This window comes from Triticum aestivum, chromosome 6B (assembly GCF_018294505.1).
Source record: "Triticum aestivum cultivar Chinese Spring chromosome 6B, IWGSC CS RefSeq v2.1, whole genome shotgun sequence".
In the NCBI taxonomy this organism is placed as follows: Eukaryota; Viridiplantae; Streptophyta; class Magnoliopsida; order Poales; family Poaceae; genus Triticum; species Triticum aestivum.
Genome location: NC_057810.1, coordinates 14,223,394 through 14,241,486, shown reverse-complemented (window position 1 = coordinate 14,241,486; position 18,093 = coordinate 14,223,394). Strand labels below are relative to the sequence as shown.

At 43.5% G+C, this 18,093-nt stretch overlaps 1 protein-coding gene and 1 long non-coding RNA gene across 2 annotated transcripts; one reads left to right on the top strand and one right to left on the bottom strand.

Moving 5' to 3' along the window:
* Nucleotides 1–1,194: 1,194 nt before the first annotated feature.
* Nucleotides 1,195–11,481, bottom strand: LOC123138615 (receptor kinase-like protein Xa21). Its single transcript, XM_044558568.1, has 4 exons — nt 11,357–11,481; nt 10,476–11,034; nt 3,186–10,322; nt 1,195–3,046 (listed from the first exon to the last, which is right to left on the bottom strand). Exons 1-3 carry the CDS (start codon nt 11,397–11,399, stop codon nt 10,121–10,123), a joined length of 804 nt encoding a protein of 267 aa, XP_044414503.1. The 5' UTR covers nt 11,400–11,481; the 3' UTR covers nt 1,195–3,046; nt 3,186–10,120.
* A 775-nt stretch (nt 11,482–12,256) lies between these two features.
* Nucleotides 12,257–14,047, top strand: LOC123135404 (uncharacterized). Its single transcript, XR_006465986.1, has 2 exons — nt 12,257–12,453; nt 12,669–14,047. It is a non-coding gene; the product is annotated as an uncharacterized lncRNA (long non-coding RNA).
* The last annotated feature ends 4,046 nt before the right edge of the window (nt 14,048–18,093 follow it).

Genomic DNA, 18,093 nt, shown 5'->3' with positions numbered 1-18,093 from the left:
AATTTAGAGATGACAAAAAATTATGTCTACAATGGGTTATATCTTAGCCTTATCTTCAATAACTAGTCATTCCTTAAAACATGGTGAGACAAATTGTGCTAAGAGAACATCTCTTGTCTTATCTTAAATAAGAGAAGACAAGCCTTTTCTTATGAGTTTTCTTACCTCCACCTCATCATTTATCCTACGTGGCACTTCTAAAATAGCACCATTGTACATGCCCTCAATACTAGCCCAAAGGACAAGAGGTCTACCGGGCCCATGAAGCACCAGAACTGTACATGGATCATATAAGAGGACGCGAGTTGTAACAACCCATCGGGTGTCAGGGCTTCTCGAAATATATGTTTCGAAATATATGAAAAATGTTGAAAGCATATACAAAAATGTTATGACATTCTAAAAATGTTCGAAACTTTCAACAAATATTTGTGACATTATAAAAATAGAATCATAAATTTGAAAAAAGTTAAACGTCTATAAATTAAATGTTTCAAATGTATATGAAAAAAGTTGATAGCATAATTTTTTGTTCCATTTAAAATAAATTCATGTGTATACTGTACGTACACTGTAAAAAAACTTAATTATATATTTGTAAAAAATGGTAAACATAAACAAAATATTTTTTGAAAATATAATAGGACAAATGTTTCCTACAAGCAGTGGTAGTTACCACCACTTGCGTTTTGTATATTGTATGTAGTATCTATCGAAACCATAGTATGTACGTGTAGTATGTACTATATAACAATGATTAGGTAGTATATATACTATTTTTAGGTAGTATGTATCATGTTTTGAGTATGCTCTTTTTAACGTACAAATATGTACGTATTTCACAAATATAACAAAAACTATGGGCTCATATGTAATTTTTTCATGTAACTTGCTTTCAAATATCTTAGATATAGTATATGAACATATTTAAAATAATAAAATAGTATATATAATACCACATGGTAGTATATGAGATATGTGGGGTAACTACCATTAGGTGGTAGGATGAATTTTCCCTATATATATTCATATACTATATCTAAGATATTTCAAAACAAGTTACATGAAAAAATTATATATAAACCCATAGTTTTTGTTATATTTATGAAATACGTATATATTTGTACGTAAAAAACAGCATACTCAAAACATGGTATATACTACCTAAAAATTAATATATATACTACCTAATCATTGTTATATACTACATACTACACGTACATACTCTCAATTTTGACAGATATTACATACAACATACAAAACGCAAACGGTGATAACTACCAGTGATATATATATATGTATCTATATATAATTGTTTGCGACATTTTTAGAAAGTTTGACGCATATAAAAAAATGAGCGTGACATATAAAAAATGTTTTAATCATGAATTTGGAAAATACTAAATATATATCAAATAAATGTTTCATTTGAATATGAAAATTGTACAATGTTGATGAAAAATGTAGACATCAAACAGGTATTTGAAAAGAAATAATAGTTTTTAAAAATGCTAATCATGTATTTAAAATGTTAAACATGTATAAAAAATGTTCTTGATGTATACAAAAAATATAACCTTAAAGAATATTTGTTTTAAAACATGATAAGTGCATATTTAAAAAATATCGAACATGTACAAAAAATATATGTTTTGACATGAACATGAGAAATGCACATAGAAAACCAAGACAAAACTATCAAAACAACGCATAGAAACGATACAAACAACCTAACATCGTTGAAACCAAAGTCCGACGAAGCGCCGAGGCTACATGCTTACTGGCGATGCCAATTGAAGCATCACCAGGGAAGAAGCAGAGCCAATTTATTCTGACGCAGTGTTGATTCCACCACCAATGCAACACCTCCGAGAAAAACAAACCATATCCTATCTAGTAGCCAGAGCAAAGTTGCCGGGGTCCTCAGCCCGTCGGGCCGCCGGAGTGGCTGCCGAAGGGGCCCGCAGCCACGCTGGCAAAGAAAGGAGGCATCCTCCCGATCGCCTGTTCGGGGCGGTTCACAAGCGAAAAGTTGGAACTCAATCACATGATTTTTTTAGGATAATCATAGGTTGGTTTCGCGCGTCGTCTTTTTTTTCCGGTTTCCAACTTTCAATATTCTTTTCCCGACCATAGAACAGAACATATCGGGAAATACACTTCGGAACCTGGTTGTATATACACCCAATATGGGGATTTTTTTAGTAGTTAAACAAAATGTCAAAACAGTTTAGAAATATTTTAGAATAAACTTGGCTTACTTTTGTACTATACTAATATGTAAATTTTCAAAAAAAAAGATGCAACGTTGATTTCACAGCCCAAAAGACAAATTTATTTGCTATTATAGGTCACTATTCACAGTATTTTGGACAAAATTTTTTGTCTTTTCTGAAAACAAGCATGGGGGATTTTCCTTTTGTTGAATTTTTTCCACGATTACAATGGAAGGTCAAGTTTATTTCAAAAATATTTTCAGAATTTATTGACTTTTTGTTCAATTACTAAAAGAAAGAAAAAAAATCATATAGGGTGTATATGCCCATAGACCAAAGGGCGCTATTCTGCGCCGGTCGACCGGCCGAGTCGCTCCGCCGGTCCACTTGCATCCATTGGATTCGTCCATCCTGAAACGTTGGATCTAGCTCGTTTTTTTTGCGCTGGGATCTAGCTCGTTTGGGTCATGCAAAACTGAAACCACTGAATCCCATGCAAAACGAGCCCACTTTGTCCGCCCGCATGGAACGGGTAGTGGTTGCCATGCGCCGTACCTTTTCTCGTGACGCCCAGCTTCCGCGAGTGTCCACCATCACAACTCACCATGGCTGCCCTGCATCGCGGTTGCAACTTGCTGTTGTCGCCTCGCAAGCACTCTGTCGTCCGGCCGCGCATGCACGAAACGAGTTGCCAGCGCCATGCTCCGATGCTTTGCTCGTCGACTCGTGATAACCCAGCTCCCATGAATATCCCGTCCACTGTTGCAGCTCGGTGCCAGGGCCGGCCCTGTGTTTTGAAAGGCCCTAGGTGAACTCGGTGACATGGGCCCCTATATAAATTTCAACCAAATTTAACTACAATAATTCAACTGACTCCATCGACAACAATAATAACTAAATTCGAACCGACTCCATCGACAACAATAATACTAAAAAGATGGCAAAATAAAACTAACATACCATGATTACCTCAAATAAGAACCAAATTCAACTGACTCCATCGACAACAATAATACTTCAGTGCTTCAAAAAAAGTTTCTTTGGATGTTTCTTGATGCAATAATACTTTCTTTTTCTCTTCTCCTTTTTTCAGCAACAACATCTTCTTCTTAGGCAACATGGCAGGATAATGTCCTAAAATCATGAAGAAAAGAGGGTACAAAGAATTAAGAATTTATAATCGGATGATTGGAACCCTAGACATACATGTGGATAGTTGAATACGTACATACTACTGAAATTGTCAAATTGGGATCTGGGGGGATGGATTAGGTCATCAAGAACATGGATGGATCATGGATACATATACGGGCTGAAGAAACTGGCGGATGGAATGGTTCATGGATTACCTCGTTGGCTCGTTGCAGACTTTGGGTTACCGGACTGCTATGCGGCACGCACAGCGGCGGCCGAGACGGCAAGGCGCCAAGCGCCGAGCGGCAGGCAGGACGAAGAGATTAGAGACCGACCGTCCAGACTCCAGACGAAGGAAAAGAAAATGAGCAGCCGGTATCGATCGCTGGCGCTAGCGTAACGCTTCGTAATCGATCGCATGGGCCTCGCGCCCTAGCCCATCTCGTTTTTTTTTACCATTTTTTTGCCGGGCATTAGTATGTATATGTACTACATCATGGGCCCCCCCCTCCCGCCTGGGCCCTGGGACACCGCCCCACCGCCCATGCCCCAGGCCGGCCCTGCTCGGTGCCGCCGCCCTGCATCACCGTCGCAACTCGACGTCGTTGCTCATGCAAAAAGGCTCGCTGTAGCATGGCCTCTCCTGGACCCAACAAATCGTCTTGCCCGTTGCAGCTTTCCGTCTTGCTAGTCCCAGCAAATCATCTCCCCTATCCTAGCAAAAAAAATCTCAGCCACAAAAAAACTCGCTGGTTGGTCGCAACAAAAATTCTTGCTGGTCCCAGCAAAAATGAACGCCGGTTGCAGCAAAAAAAATGGCCATCACCGGGTTGTAGCAAAAATTCTCGCCGGTCACTAGTCGTAACAAAAATTCTCGCTGGTCGCAACAAAAATTCTTGCTGGTTGCAGCAAAAAAAATGGCCATCACCGGGTCGTAGTAAAAATTCTCGCCGGTCACTGGTCAAAACAAGAATTCTCGCTGGTCGCAACAAAAATAAACACCGGTTGCAGCAAAAAAATGGCTTGCAATCACCCGGTCCTAGCAAAAATTCCCGCCGGTCCCTAAAAAACAACTCGCAGGTTGTAGCTCGATATCAACCGGTCAGGGCTCCGACGGCTGTCCATGGCGATTGCAAGAGGAAACGAGTGGACACGGGTAGGGATAGAAACAAGTGTAGGGGAAAAAAGCGGTCTGGCAGCTAAAGAAAAACTGGTCGGGGCCCACCAGCATGTGCGCGTGGGTGCAACAGGAGCCGGTGGATCAGGAAGGAAGGATCATACGCTGCGCACGCGACCGGCGCAACGGTTCGGCCGGCGCCCTGGCCACAAACACTTCCCTAGACCAAACGTCCGCGTCCCAGATCGGGAAATACCCGACTCCTTGTGTCGTGCCCATCGCTTCTCCGCCTCTCGACGGCGACACCTTCCGACGGCGCGAGGGGCGCGGACGGCCGGGGAGAGATGTCCCGCCGGACCAACCTGGACTGAGGTACTCCTCCTTCGCAGCTAGGGTTTCCCGCTGGATCCATGTACTTATTTTCAGATCGATTCATGGATGCCTCCATGATTGTGTTCCTCGGAGTGTTCTCATCAGCCCCATGATCCATGTTTGATGCAATAAGATTCCGAACCCTTGGAGTGTTTTTACCACCAAATCAGAATCACTAGCCATTGCTGAATGCCGATTGTTGATTAATCAGATTCGCTAACCCTAGAGTATTTTAGTCCGATTTTTTTGGATCTAATTGAAATTCACTAGCCATTGTTTAGTGCAAACCGTTGGTTATTCTGTTGCCTAAATTCAGCCGGCGGTACTAATGCCCTGTTCTACATTGTTTCCCAAACCCACAGATACCATCACAACATGAACGGTGAGAGGAAGCCGCCGGGAGTGTTGTACGCAGCCGTATGGAAGGTGCTCAACAATGACGACCTCCTCATCGAGATCCTCCTCCGCCTCAGCTTCCCCACCACCCTCGTCCGCGCCGCCCTTGTGTGCAGACGCTAGCTCCACCATGCCTCTGATCCGGCCTTCCTATGTCATTTTCGTAAGCTGCACCCTCCTCGCCTCATTGGCTTCTATCGTGGGGCATGGTTCTTCCCCATCCCGCCACCATATCCCCCGGAGCTCGCCGATGTCATCCGCCGTGTGGCAAGCTACGCCCTCTATGGCGGCGCGTTAGATCGCGCTATATCGATCAAGGATTTCCGGAATGGCTGCATCTTCACCAGAGGCATAGGAGCAAGAGGAGTCACTCTTCGAGTGCACCGTCCACTATGCCCTAAGAGAAGCATGTCCATCGTCCCACCGTTCCCGCAGCATTACAATATTTACTCCATTTACGACACTCGTTATGCAGTCCTCTCCAAAGAAGAAGGCGACACACTTTTCTACTTGTATGTGTCAATGGAGTATATCATGCACACAAAATGTTTCAATGTGCGTGTCTATGTGTTGCAAGATGGTGTATGGCGTATGCAAACCTCGGCCACCACTAAAACCTCTTCTCTGCTATATGACAGTAAACCTATGCTTGTCAACAATAAAATCTATTTCTTTGTCCAAGACAAGAGTGCCTGGAGTGGCGTTCTTTTATTGGATTTGTCAGCCACAAGCTTCTCCGCAATTAAGTTCCCACAAGGGGTGAACTATGGCTGTTTAAACACCAAGTTGTCACGGGCCGATGATGCTTCTAGTGTATATCTCATCAAGCTGAAGGAGTTTCAGCTTCGCATCTGGCTCTGCAAGGGGGACAACTGGTCATTGGTGGACACTATTTGTTTGCATGACATGGTTGCTAATTTGAGGATGTCGGATCGCATTATTGACAATGAACAAAATCCTCCAATTTGGATAAGGGAGGTGGGGGACAATGCTGAGTTTATGTTCTTGATGATGAGTGGATGCTTGCTCTATCTGGATATCAAGTGCAGGAAACTGCGTATATGGTCAGAAGATGAACCTTCTGATCCTATCCATCCTTTTATGATGTTCTGGCCCCCCAAATTCCCTGCACTCAAGGATGATCCTACAAGGTTTGTTTTCTGTCCTTAAGATGATCAGTATAGTGCTCTTCTCTTGGCTGAGGTTACATAGTATTGCGATGTGCATCCTTTGTCACACAGTTTGGTATGATTGTAGTTGTAGAATGTTGTTAGGTATATGATTGGTTCCATACGTCATTTTAGAGAACCAGTTCAACATCATTGAAATGCTTTCTCTAAGATGATTTTGAAAGGATGCTGTGCTGCTCTTACTTCGTCTGCAGTCTGTAACGAAAATATCATTTATGTGTTGCTATGGGTCGTCTATAAGTCCGTGTTGCGTAATATATTTTCATCTGTAATAATAGGTTCTAGTTGGTTATACTTTTAGCGAAGATGGTAATATTTATATGAACTCAGACTAGCTACAGAGCGCCGATAGCAGGAGGTGTCAGGTTATGACAGCTGACTCCCTAGAATGGTTACCTTTTTTTAATGCTTCCTTATGCAGTTGCATTACGGTTATTTCCGCTGGTGCTGAAAAATAATTTGTTTGGTGAGTTTGCAGGCCTTTCGCTCTGTTGTATCACTGTTTTTCTGATCTGCAAGTGGACCTACAAAGGTAGAAAACATCATGTATAAGAACTGAAGGATGCCTAGCCTTGCTATCATGTTGACCACTTGTTCTGAAATAGCATCACAAACCCATCCAGTCTGAAACTTTAGCTTCCTATTTCTCAAAATCAATCATACCGTTGAACTGTGACTGCTATGCTCAAGCTATTATGTATGTGAGTCTAATAATCGAATATTAAATGAATAGTGGATCGAATACTATCTGCAGGCAGGCTGGGGCCTATGCATGATTTCTTATTTAGATATATCACAACATAATATTTTCTTTGATATGGACCAGTGAATAATCCTAGTTAACAGCAGGTAATTTGCACTCGTGTGCCATTTCTACTTATATAATCAAAGCTTTGTATTACTGGACTTTGAACCGTATAATGTAAGATATGCGCACCTTCTGGTATGATGGCATTTAACATGGATTCCTGGAGCTTTTATTAGGTTTCGAGCACAAGACACATGATAGTTAACCATTGTTTTACTATCCACTTATATATCTTGGTGCCCATTTGATTTTATGTGCTTAATTTATGTCCATCCTGACTTCTGTTCTGTCTTGCTTGAAACAGTAATGCCATGTGACGAAAGATGTCAGGAGGCTTTTGGATGGTATCTATGAGGCCGGTACCATGGAAGAGCACTAGTAATGAGATGCATTTCCTATATTAGCTGGTAGTAGTTCGGACGGTCTCTATTACAACTATATTTAGTGGATTGATTAAGTAGGAATTAGGATGTTATGTGACGGGAACATCCATTCCCTATATCGCATTTTAGTGGATTGATTAAGTAGGAAGAGTTGAGTTTTGATGCATTTCCTAGGCCACAATTGTTTGCGTGAGATACAGAATATTACCAAATTTTGCAGGATGAAATGGTGAATTCCTGCTGAATGTGGGCCTCACAGCCGCAGCTGTAGGCTAGAAAGAGCTAGGGATTAAGATATACAGAGTGAGAGATTGTTTGATGCATGGAAGAGCTTTATGTTCTTCTATGTGTTGTAAACATATAGGCATTCTATTGCATGTCAATATTCACCCATTTGTCAATATGATGTATTGCTGCAGTTGAGTTTGTTTCCCCTTTCTAAAGTGTGCCTGCCTGCCTGCTTTTATTTTATTTTTTCCAAACTTTTCTTGATTGCGGTTCACAATAATATTTTGGATGTTTAGCATGTTTTTCATGGATGTTTAGCATGTTTTCATCGATGTTTAGCAGTTTAATCTGTACATCATCTTGATTGCAAAAGTAGGGACCTGATTTTCAGTTTCCATGTGAGATACTCCCTCCGTCCGGAAATACTTGTCATCAAAATGGATAAAAGGAAATGTATCTAGACATATTTTAGTTCTAGATTCTTCCCTTTTTATCCATTTTGATGACAAGTATTTTCAGACGGAGGGAGTAATGCTTTAACATCTGCAATACAAAATGAAGAGTAGAATTTTCAGACATGAGGCAACTTCTCTTCCCCTGAAGTGAAAAAAAAGAGAGGAATTGTGCAGCATTTGCAAATGTTTTTTAGTGGTTGATTATTTGTTCCAACACACCACTCGGCAGATGCCAAAGCACGGTCCAAACGTACACTACAATACAGGCCGATATACCCAAGATCGTAAAAGTTGGCAGACATCAATCGCCTCTCGGAAAAGACTAAGCTAAGCCGTCCCTAGTTGGTTAGGTCATGAAAATCGAAGCCGGCATGGCTTTCTCCTCCTCTATCAATGCCTCGGGAATCTTGACTTAGACATGTCCCATGACACCGGTAGAAATCGAAGCTTTGAGCGTGCCCTCTTGAGGCCGTGTTGGCTGATAATATGAGCCCTAGGGCCAAACCTCCATTATTAGGATGAAGCTAGCAGCCCCCACACCGCCCCCTCTTGGTCCAGACCTTCCAGACCTGCGGACAAAGGTCAGTGATGCCGCATCATTCCGCTTGCAACCCCGGAGGCCCAAACTTGGCGAGACGCCAACCATGCCAGGGGACGGGGACCAGCCACTCCTGGACGGATCCGGTGACTCCCAGACCCACCGTTGCCGCTATGGCGGGACCGCGTGTATCCTACAAGCCCAGCCACGATGCCACCCAAACGACCGTCGCAGTCGCCATCACCTCGAAGAGGGGCCGCCGCCCCGGCGCCCTATCTCCGCCATCAATCGTCATCAGTGTGCCAACAACCACCATGGAGAGGAGACCGACCGAGTTGCCCCGTCGTCGCCACTCGTGGCGGTGAGGACGAGGAGCGGAGCATGGAGGGCCGCCCGCCGGGGAAGCAGATGCCAGAGTCGCCTTGCTGGGGGACGACACGGGGGCAGATCCTTTTTTTCCGGATTGTCTCACCGATGGTTATTCTATTACCATACCAACACTTAACGGATATGTCCCTAAAAAGGGCCCTTAAGGAATATACCCGTTTAGGTTGTTCTCACTAAGATCCAATCTTGACAGAAATGGAAGGTTTCCTAAACTGGGTGGTATGGGACCTTCAAATATATTACGACTCAGGAAGAGCTTTGTCAACTTTGTAAGCCTGCCAATGGAGGATGGAATCGGCCCAGCAAAGTTATTCTCTGCGAGAGCTAACACTCCTAGGTTCTTGAATTTTTCAATCCATGCTCCAATTGGACCGGAGAGATTGTTTTGAGCTAATGATAACTGAGTTAAACCAGTAAGGTTCCCTATACTGTCTGGAACTGTCCCAGACAAGTAATTTCTTTCTAACGATAGATATGCAAGGCATGGTGACAACTTTCCAACTGATTTGGGTATGGATCCTTTCAGCTGATTGCTTTGTAAGGAGAGCACTTCCAGATAACTGCAATTGCTCAACGCATCTAAGAATCCCCAACTTTTGTTGTCATTCTCTTCCAGCTTGTTCTCCGCAAGTCCTAAATAGTTCAGGTTAATAAGCCTCCCCAAGGAACTAGGTACTTGATTATTGAAATTGTTGGATGAGAAATCTATCAGCTCGAGTCGTAGAATGTTACCTAGGGAGTCTGGGATTCGGCCTTGAAACATGTTATTGGACAAGGATAATGCCATAAGTTTAGAAAGAGTATTGCCAATGTTAGATGGCAACTCCATGCGTAGAAAATTTGAATTGAAGTCAAGAGCTACTAGAGCAGAATTGTTTAAAATTGTTGTTGGGATTCTACCATAGCCTATTCCCCCCTAGATACAACTGAGACATACTCGGTAACTGCCCAAGCTGTCCCGGAATGCTCCCTTCAAACTGATTACCTGATAGATCAATTTCCCTTATATTTGTTATATTGTGCAGGCTTGACGGGATGATGCCAAAGAAATTATTTTCTTCAAGGTTCAAATACAGAAGGCTAGAAGGGGAGCCTTGGCGCAGTGGTAAAGCTGCTGCCTTGTGACCATGAGGTCATGTGTTCAATTCCTGGAAACAGCCTCTTACAGAAATGTAGGGAAAGGCTGCGTACTATAGACCCAAAGTGGTCGGACCCTTCCCTGGACCCTGCGCAAGCGGGAGCTACATGCACCAGGTTGCCCTTTTTTTCAAATACAGAAGGCTGGAGAGGATACCAATATTTGTGGGGAGCGAACCCTTCAGGGAGTTTGCAGAAAGGTCTAGATAGTGGAGGCTGGAGCAGTTTGCAATTGCGTCAGGGTTGAACCCCTGCAACATGTTATTGCCCAGAATAAGGTCCTGCAGCTTATGTAGGCGGTTAAGAGTGGGTAACTGGCCAAAGAAGCCATTTGAACGGAGGTCGAGACTTCTAAGGAAGGTTAAATTTTCAAGAGAAGGAGCAATCTGGCCTTCCAAATTTTGGCAGGTGAGATTGAGCACCGTGACACGCCCTTTCTGCGTCAGGCTGCAGTTGACGCCCTCCCATTGGCAATGGGGGATGCTGGCGTTCCAAGAGCTCAATGCTTGCCTCGGATCATTGGTGATGGCCCATTTGGAATCTAGCAACGAGAGCATGTCCGTGCTGTTACCAGGGACCGTGGAGCATTCGATGGTGCCAACTCCATAGGAAATGAGCAGCGTTGACAATAGTAGAAGCACGGCCATTTTCGTTGTCTGATTGGCTTCGTTACCTGCAAAGTAAAAAAGAATGAACACTGGCCAATATGTTCACAGCCGGCTGAACATACTCCAATGAACAATAAAATTTTACGATCCACTCAGAAAAGAAGTAAAGAACATGTGTAAGTTTTTTTATTTTTTGGAAAAAGGAGGTTCAAACCCTGTAAGTGCGTTTGCTGATAGCCACACCAGTTATTAGATCACGGAGCTAGGTTTAATTTTGTGAAATGCTTGAGGTAACGGAGCCAATAAAGACAAAGACGGGAGCAAGATACAATGCCACAATGGATGGTAATTAATTAAGCATGAATGCTGATCTGGAGAACAGAGTACCTCTTCTCGGCCTGATCGCGCAGAACGGCAGCCTTTCTTGCATGGTCCTTTCACCAGGGGTGCTGTGGTGAGTGAGCTATGAAGTGAGTTGGAATGTAGGATGCTCAGCTGGGTGAGGTCCCAGCGGTTTAAAAAGACTTTTACACCGTTATCACATCCACACGTCTGAAAATCTCATGCCTTATCTTAAGCTTGAGCACCGATTGGTGCAAAGACCTCCTCGAGTCAGTCAACCTTGTCAGTTACCGCGCTTTCCAGTTTTTATCTCCTAATCCGCCGATGCTGTCGCTGCCTGAGTTGGACAGGAACGTTGCGGCATGCCCAGCCTCGAATCTAGAGAGCTGCCGCTTGTTCTACTGCCATGAGTATTTTCAGTGAGAATCCGACAGATGACATGTTATGCGTTAGTCTATGTGTAGAGGTGTCTTGGTGTAGAAAGCGGTGTAGCCGGAAGCTGGAGCAACCGTTACCTTATCTTTGTTGTGCGTGGTTGAAAAAGACAGCTGCAAATGTAGATTTTTCGTTCCTATTGGAATGGTAAATTAACCTGCACGGCACGGCATCTACATGGTCTGTAGTTGTCAATGGAATGTATACAAGTCTAGTTGGCCCTCTCTAACATGTACTCTATCCAGAAAACACAAAGAAAGTAGTCATGTCCACACGATACATTCTGAAAGCCAGTCACAACTGAAAACGAGAATCTTGGACCAGTGAACCATTCCACGCTGAGACATGTGGTAGTACACTGGTGTGGAAGATCTCTGTTCGATTCCTGCTGAAAATATCGAGTAGAACAATTCCAGCTCAGGCAGCGACGGCAGTGGCGGATTAGGAGATAAAAACTGGAACGCGCGGTAACTGACAAGATTGACAGACTCGAGGAGGTCTTCGCTCCATCTGTGGTCACGCTTAAGATAAGGTGTGGGACTTTCTGATGTGTGGATGTGATAACACTGTAAACGTGCTCTTAAACCGACGGGACCTCAGCCAGCTGAGCATCCAACATTCCAACTCACACTTCTTGGAAGAAAGGCTGCTGTGATGTTTCGGGCGATCTGGCTGAGAAGAGGTGTCCTACTATGTCCTCCTGATCGGTACTGCTTAACATCCATTTTGGCTTTTATATATCTTGCTGTTGGCTTTGTCTTTACTGTCTTTGTGCTCTAATAACTTGTGTGGCTATCAGCAGACGCACTTAGATGGGTACTAAACTTTTTTCTCTGATCGGATCGTAAACTTTCATTGTTCATCGGAGTAAGTTAAGATAATTTATCTCCGCCAGAGTGTTCAATCTTTCTTTACTTTGCAGGTAACGAGGGCCACCTTATGTCTGCCGATCAAACGGTGAAAATGTCCATGCTTCTACTATTGTCCTTGCTGCTCATTTCTTATGGAATTGGCAACACCCGATGCTCGACAGTCCCTGGTAACAGTGAGGACATGCTCTCGTTGCTAGATTTCAAGCGAGCCATCACCAGTGATCCAAGGCAAGCCTTGAGCTCATGGAACACTAGCATCCACCATTGCCAGTGGGAGGGTGTCAACTGCAGCTTGAAGCACGCAGGCGTGTCACCGCGCTCAACCTCACAGACCAAAGTTTGCAAGGTCAAATTGCTCCCTCTCTTGGAAATCTAACCTTCCTTAGGAAACTCGTCCTCTCCTCAAACGGCTTCTCTGGCCAGTTGCCCATTCTTAACCGCCTCCGTAAGCTCCAGTCCCTTGATCTGGGCGATAACAGGTTGCAGGGGTTCAATCCTGATGCACTTACAAATTGCTCTAACTTAGAGTACCTAGACCTTTCTTTCAACTCGATCACGGGTTCACTTCCCCCAAATATTGGTTCCCTGAATAGCCTTGTGTCTTTGATCCTTCACAGTAATAATTACACCGGCACCATCCCATCAAATATTAAGAACAACACCCAGCTACAGTTAATCTCTCTATCAGAAAATCAGATCCAAGGGAACATTCCCGTTGAGCTTGGGCAGTTGCCAAATATGATCTCGTTGTTTCTAAGGGGGAATAGGTTATCAGGTAGAATCCCAACGACACTTATAAACAATTCTGCCCTTGCAATTATGGACTTGAATTCGAATTTTCTACAAATGGAATTGCCATCTAACATTGGCGATACTCTTCCTAATCTCTGGGCACTTAGCTTGAGCGACAACATGTTCGAAGGTCAATTTCCAGCCTCCCTAGGCAACGCTTCTTTCCTGTCTATAATATATTTAGCATCAAACAATTTTACCGGCCAACTTCCGAGTTCTTTAGGAAACCTTCTACACCTAACTGACCTGAAACTCGATGAAAACAATTTTGAAGCAAAGGACGATCAAGGCTGGAAGTTTTTAGATGCATTGAGTAATTGTGGTTCTCTGCAAGTGCTCTCTTTAAATGACAATCAGCTCTATGGACCCATACCTCATTCAGTTGGAAATTTATCAGCAAGTATTCAAAGACTTGAATTCGGTAACAACTACTTGTCAGGGACGGTTCCATAGGGCATAGGGAACGTTCGTGGCTTAACTGTGTTGTTGCATGATCGTAATAGCCTAACCGGTCTGTTACAATGTGTAGCTCTTATTTCATCATTTGGAAGCCAGTTTGGCCATTCTAACATGCAAAACAATATATAGGCATGTACTAGACTGGAATAGGGCTTGTTTGACATAGTTACCAAGCTGAGAAGGTCCCTTGCAAATTTGTTTATTTAGATTTCTCTCTTAGCTCGGGAATAGACAAAGAGTTGAGCTTTTCTACTATAAGGTTAGGGAGAGAACTGAGATCATTTGATCTACCAATCCACCAAAATCTGAGTGCTAAAATTAGGGGTTTGGAGTCTCCCTTCCTTGTTGGCTTCCTCCTTGTACTTGACTTATCTCTATGGTGGAAGATTACTCATCGTCGCCCGTGGTTTTCCCCCATAAGATGTCTCCACGTAAATTCTTGTGTATCCACTTGATTTGGTGTTTCTCTTGCCATATGGGCTGTTGCTCAAGTGCTTGTTTGCTGCCGGTACCTATTGATCAAGCTTGGTACGGTTTGGTTGTGTTGAGATTCGAGGCATGGCATACATGAGTTATTTGATATGTTGATGATTATGTTGGGATATTGATGTTGTAGCGGGGTGCTCTTGCAAGTATATTGCTATGATGAACACTGGATAGCTTGGTGCTTGTGGATTTCATGGTATGGTTCAAATTTCCTACACGCGCAAAAGGTGTTTGCTGAAATGCCCGTGAAGGACCACATCACTGTTTTGATCGCTTCCGCTGCCCCTCTACACTCACACAGTCCAATTGGAGCATGGATTGCAAATTTTTTAAACTTGTCACCTTCTACCCTATCAGATAATACGTTCGTTGGGTTGATTGCATTCTGCATTGGGTGTTGGGAAACGTAGTAGAAAACAAAAAAAATCGCCCTATAAACCCCCAGGAACAATATGAAGATGTGGTTTGGACCGGATCGTTACCAACTTCGAGTTGCAGCGGAAGTAGTGTCGGTGTAGGTCATTCTTGAAATTCCTTGAACAGTAGATAAACGATCCCATGAAATGTACAAATAGTCATCGAACGGAAGACCAAAAGCACGGCTCTCCACAGATTGCATGGTCTGGTCAAGGAGTTGTTGTCAGATGAGAAACCCTCTTTGTAAATGGAAACACTCAGTCCGGGATTACGTCGGTCAATACTTCCATGGATTAGATGCAAAAACTGCCATCTCTCATTTTTGGGTATGAACTCTGAGTTCTGACAGAGTTTATGGTCTTGTCGTTCTACTATGGTACTTCTGTTTATAGTGATATGTTGTATCTTACCTCATGTCATGGTAGGAAATTCTTAACTCTTAAGTACTGCATCAAAGATTTAGTTAGTAATATGCAGTGGTCATTACTTCAACAAGTAGCAATCTAAATAAACAGAGAGGCTGAAGGAAGACCTTTTAGTTGCCAAAAAATGCACAATTACTTCATTTTGGTAAGTTTGAGGCTTCCTGCAGTCATGGTGACCGAGGTGATCAGGGGGGCTTTGCTCCAGGATCCGGCCGATAGCCGCCTTCCAGCTGCTCCTAGTCCAGCGATGTGGCGCATGGATAGGCTTTCATGCTCCACTTCACAAACTCCCGCCTTTCCTCTACCGGCATCTCGTCCAGCTGCGTCATGGCGATCGATTGACTTGTTGCAATGAATCGACCGAATTGTTGCAATGAATCGATCGACTTGTTGCAATGCATCGATCGACTTGTTGCAATGAATCGATCGACCAATCACCTTGTTGCGACTAATCGATCGTTGTGCTCGTACATATAGGAGCTAGCGTGTTTACCAACTATAACTAGGAGTACACAACAATCATGTACGTATGCAACTAGGACTAGGAGACCGAAAGTCATCATGTGATTTACGTTCCGTGCAAGTCAATAACTGTGTCCTTTCCGTACAAGCATGTCAAGTCGTGTACCGTAATCAATTTATCCGTTTGTCTAATTCATATCTAGATGTTTTCTAACGATGTCACATCTAAGCTCCCACAAATAAGGTAGCAACAAGAAACAAAAAAAAGCTGGGACAAAAAAAAAGATCACAAACATAGTGGACACCAGGTTAAATGTGACATAACTATATTACATCTAGATGTGTCATAGACAGGCCCTTCATTCATGGGAAACGTTGGAGGCCGGACGACCACTAAATCCTATTCGGCGCCCGTTGCGCCGCTTAAAGGCATGGACGCAAACGGGACACACCCCCGCGTCCCCCACGCCTCAATATTGAGCCGGCCTGTTTTACAACTTTTTTCTTCTGTTTTAAAAGACAAAAAACTGCATGCATGCGTGATTCGATCCTGTGATCTATCGTTGAACGTTAGCGCCGATAGCCAGCTGACCTACCTACCTAACGTGATTTGTTACTTCCTTTAACTTCTTTCCTCTTACAGCTTTTATTTTTTTGTTTTGTTTTGTTTTGTTTTCTCTTTTCCCTTTTTCTATCTTTTTTTCTCAAAATGCATAAACTTTTATTATCAAATCGATGAACCGCTCTTCAGATTCCGCTGAACTTTTTTTGAATGCGTGAACATTTTTTGAAAATTCATGAACATTTTTGAAACCGATAAACCTTTTTCAAATTTGTGAACTTTTCTTAATCAAAACTGATGAACTTGTTTTAAATCTGTGAACTTTATTTCAAAATCCAGTGAACTTTTTTCAAATTTGTTAACTTTTTTATCAAAATCGATTAACTTTTTTTCAATTATTTGAACTCATTTTATCAAAATCGATGAACTTTTTCAAAATCCGGCGAACTTACGTAAATTTCGTGAACTTTTTTTTATCAAAATTGATGAACTTTTTCAAAATCCGGTGAACTTTTTTTGAATTCTTGAACTTTTTAAAAAAATGATGAACTTTTTTTACTTTTTGGTGAACATTTCTTTGAAATCCATGACGTTTTGTCGAAATCGATGAACTATTTTAAAATCCATGACGTATTGGTGCTCAAACATGGGGTAAATAGAGCTGTTTTCGCACATAATACAACAAATCTATCGTTGCGCAGTGGTAGAAGTGGCAAGTGCGTGAGCAGTGCCTTCTGGGTTCGAATCCCACTTGCTACACATTTTCTTGTCGTTTGCTCCAAATACCATAAGGGGCGCTGAGGGTGCCGAAGAGGAGCACTCGGGACGACCGGCTAAGCGTTGTATCGGTCGCGCGCTCATCGTTGGATCAGACTACGCAACTAACGCACTTATTCCCTGCAGGCCCACATGCCATGAGGCCCACACACCGCATCTTGTTTTTATACTTTATTTATCTTCTTCCACGAACGCCGAGTCATCTTCTTCATCCCCTGGAGTTCATGTGTATCTCTCCCATGGTGCATCTACTCAGCACTGGTTTCTCATGACTCCATCTTCTCACTATGTCGGCGATCTCCTTCATCCTTCTCTCTCTCTCCCTTTCCCTCCGACGACCTCCTCAATCCCGCTTATTTTGCGGCCATGGGGGTGCGAGCGTTGACTGCGGAGATTTGCAACCGGACCATGCTGGCAGCCGATTGCTACAACCCGCGACACACGGAGCTACGAACGGTGACACAATATGCTTTAGCTCAAGATGAAAAAGCTTCAACAATAGACAGAGAATTTCAATCGGCATCACCCAACTAATGGAAGTTGCAACCATTGATAGAAAAGCTTCAACGGTAGATGAAAAAGCTTCAAACACATAGAGAGAAAGCTTCTGGGGCGAGCGATGCTGGGCCGGCCCAGCACCGCGCTCCTTCGAGCGCCAAATACCATAAGGGGCGCTGAGGGCGCCGAAGAGGAGCACTCCGGACGACCGGCTAAGCGTTGTACCGGTCGCGCGCTCATCGTTGGATCAGACTACGCAACTAACGCACTTATTCCCTGCAGACCCACATGCCATGAGGCCCATACACCGCATCTTGTTTTTTATACTTTATTTATCTTCTTCCACGAACGCCGAGTCATCTTCTTCATCCCCTGGAGTTCATGTGCATCTCTCCTATGGTGCATCTACCAAGCACTGGTTTCCCATGACTCCATCTTCTCACTATGTCGGCGATCTCCTCCATCCTTCTCTCTCTCTCCCTTTCCCTCCGACGACCTCCTCAATCCCGCTTTTTTTGCGTCCATGGGGGTGCGAGCGTTGACTGCGGAGATTTGCAACCGGACCATGCTGGCAGCCGATTGCTACAACCCGCGACA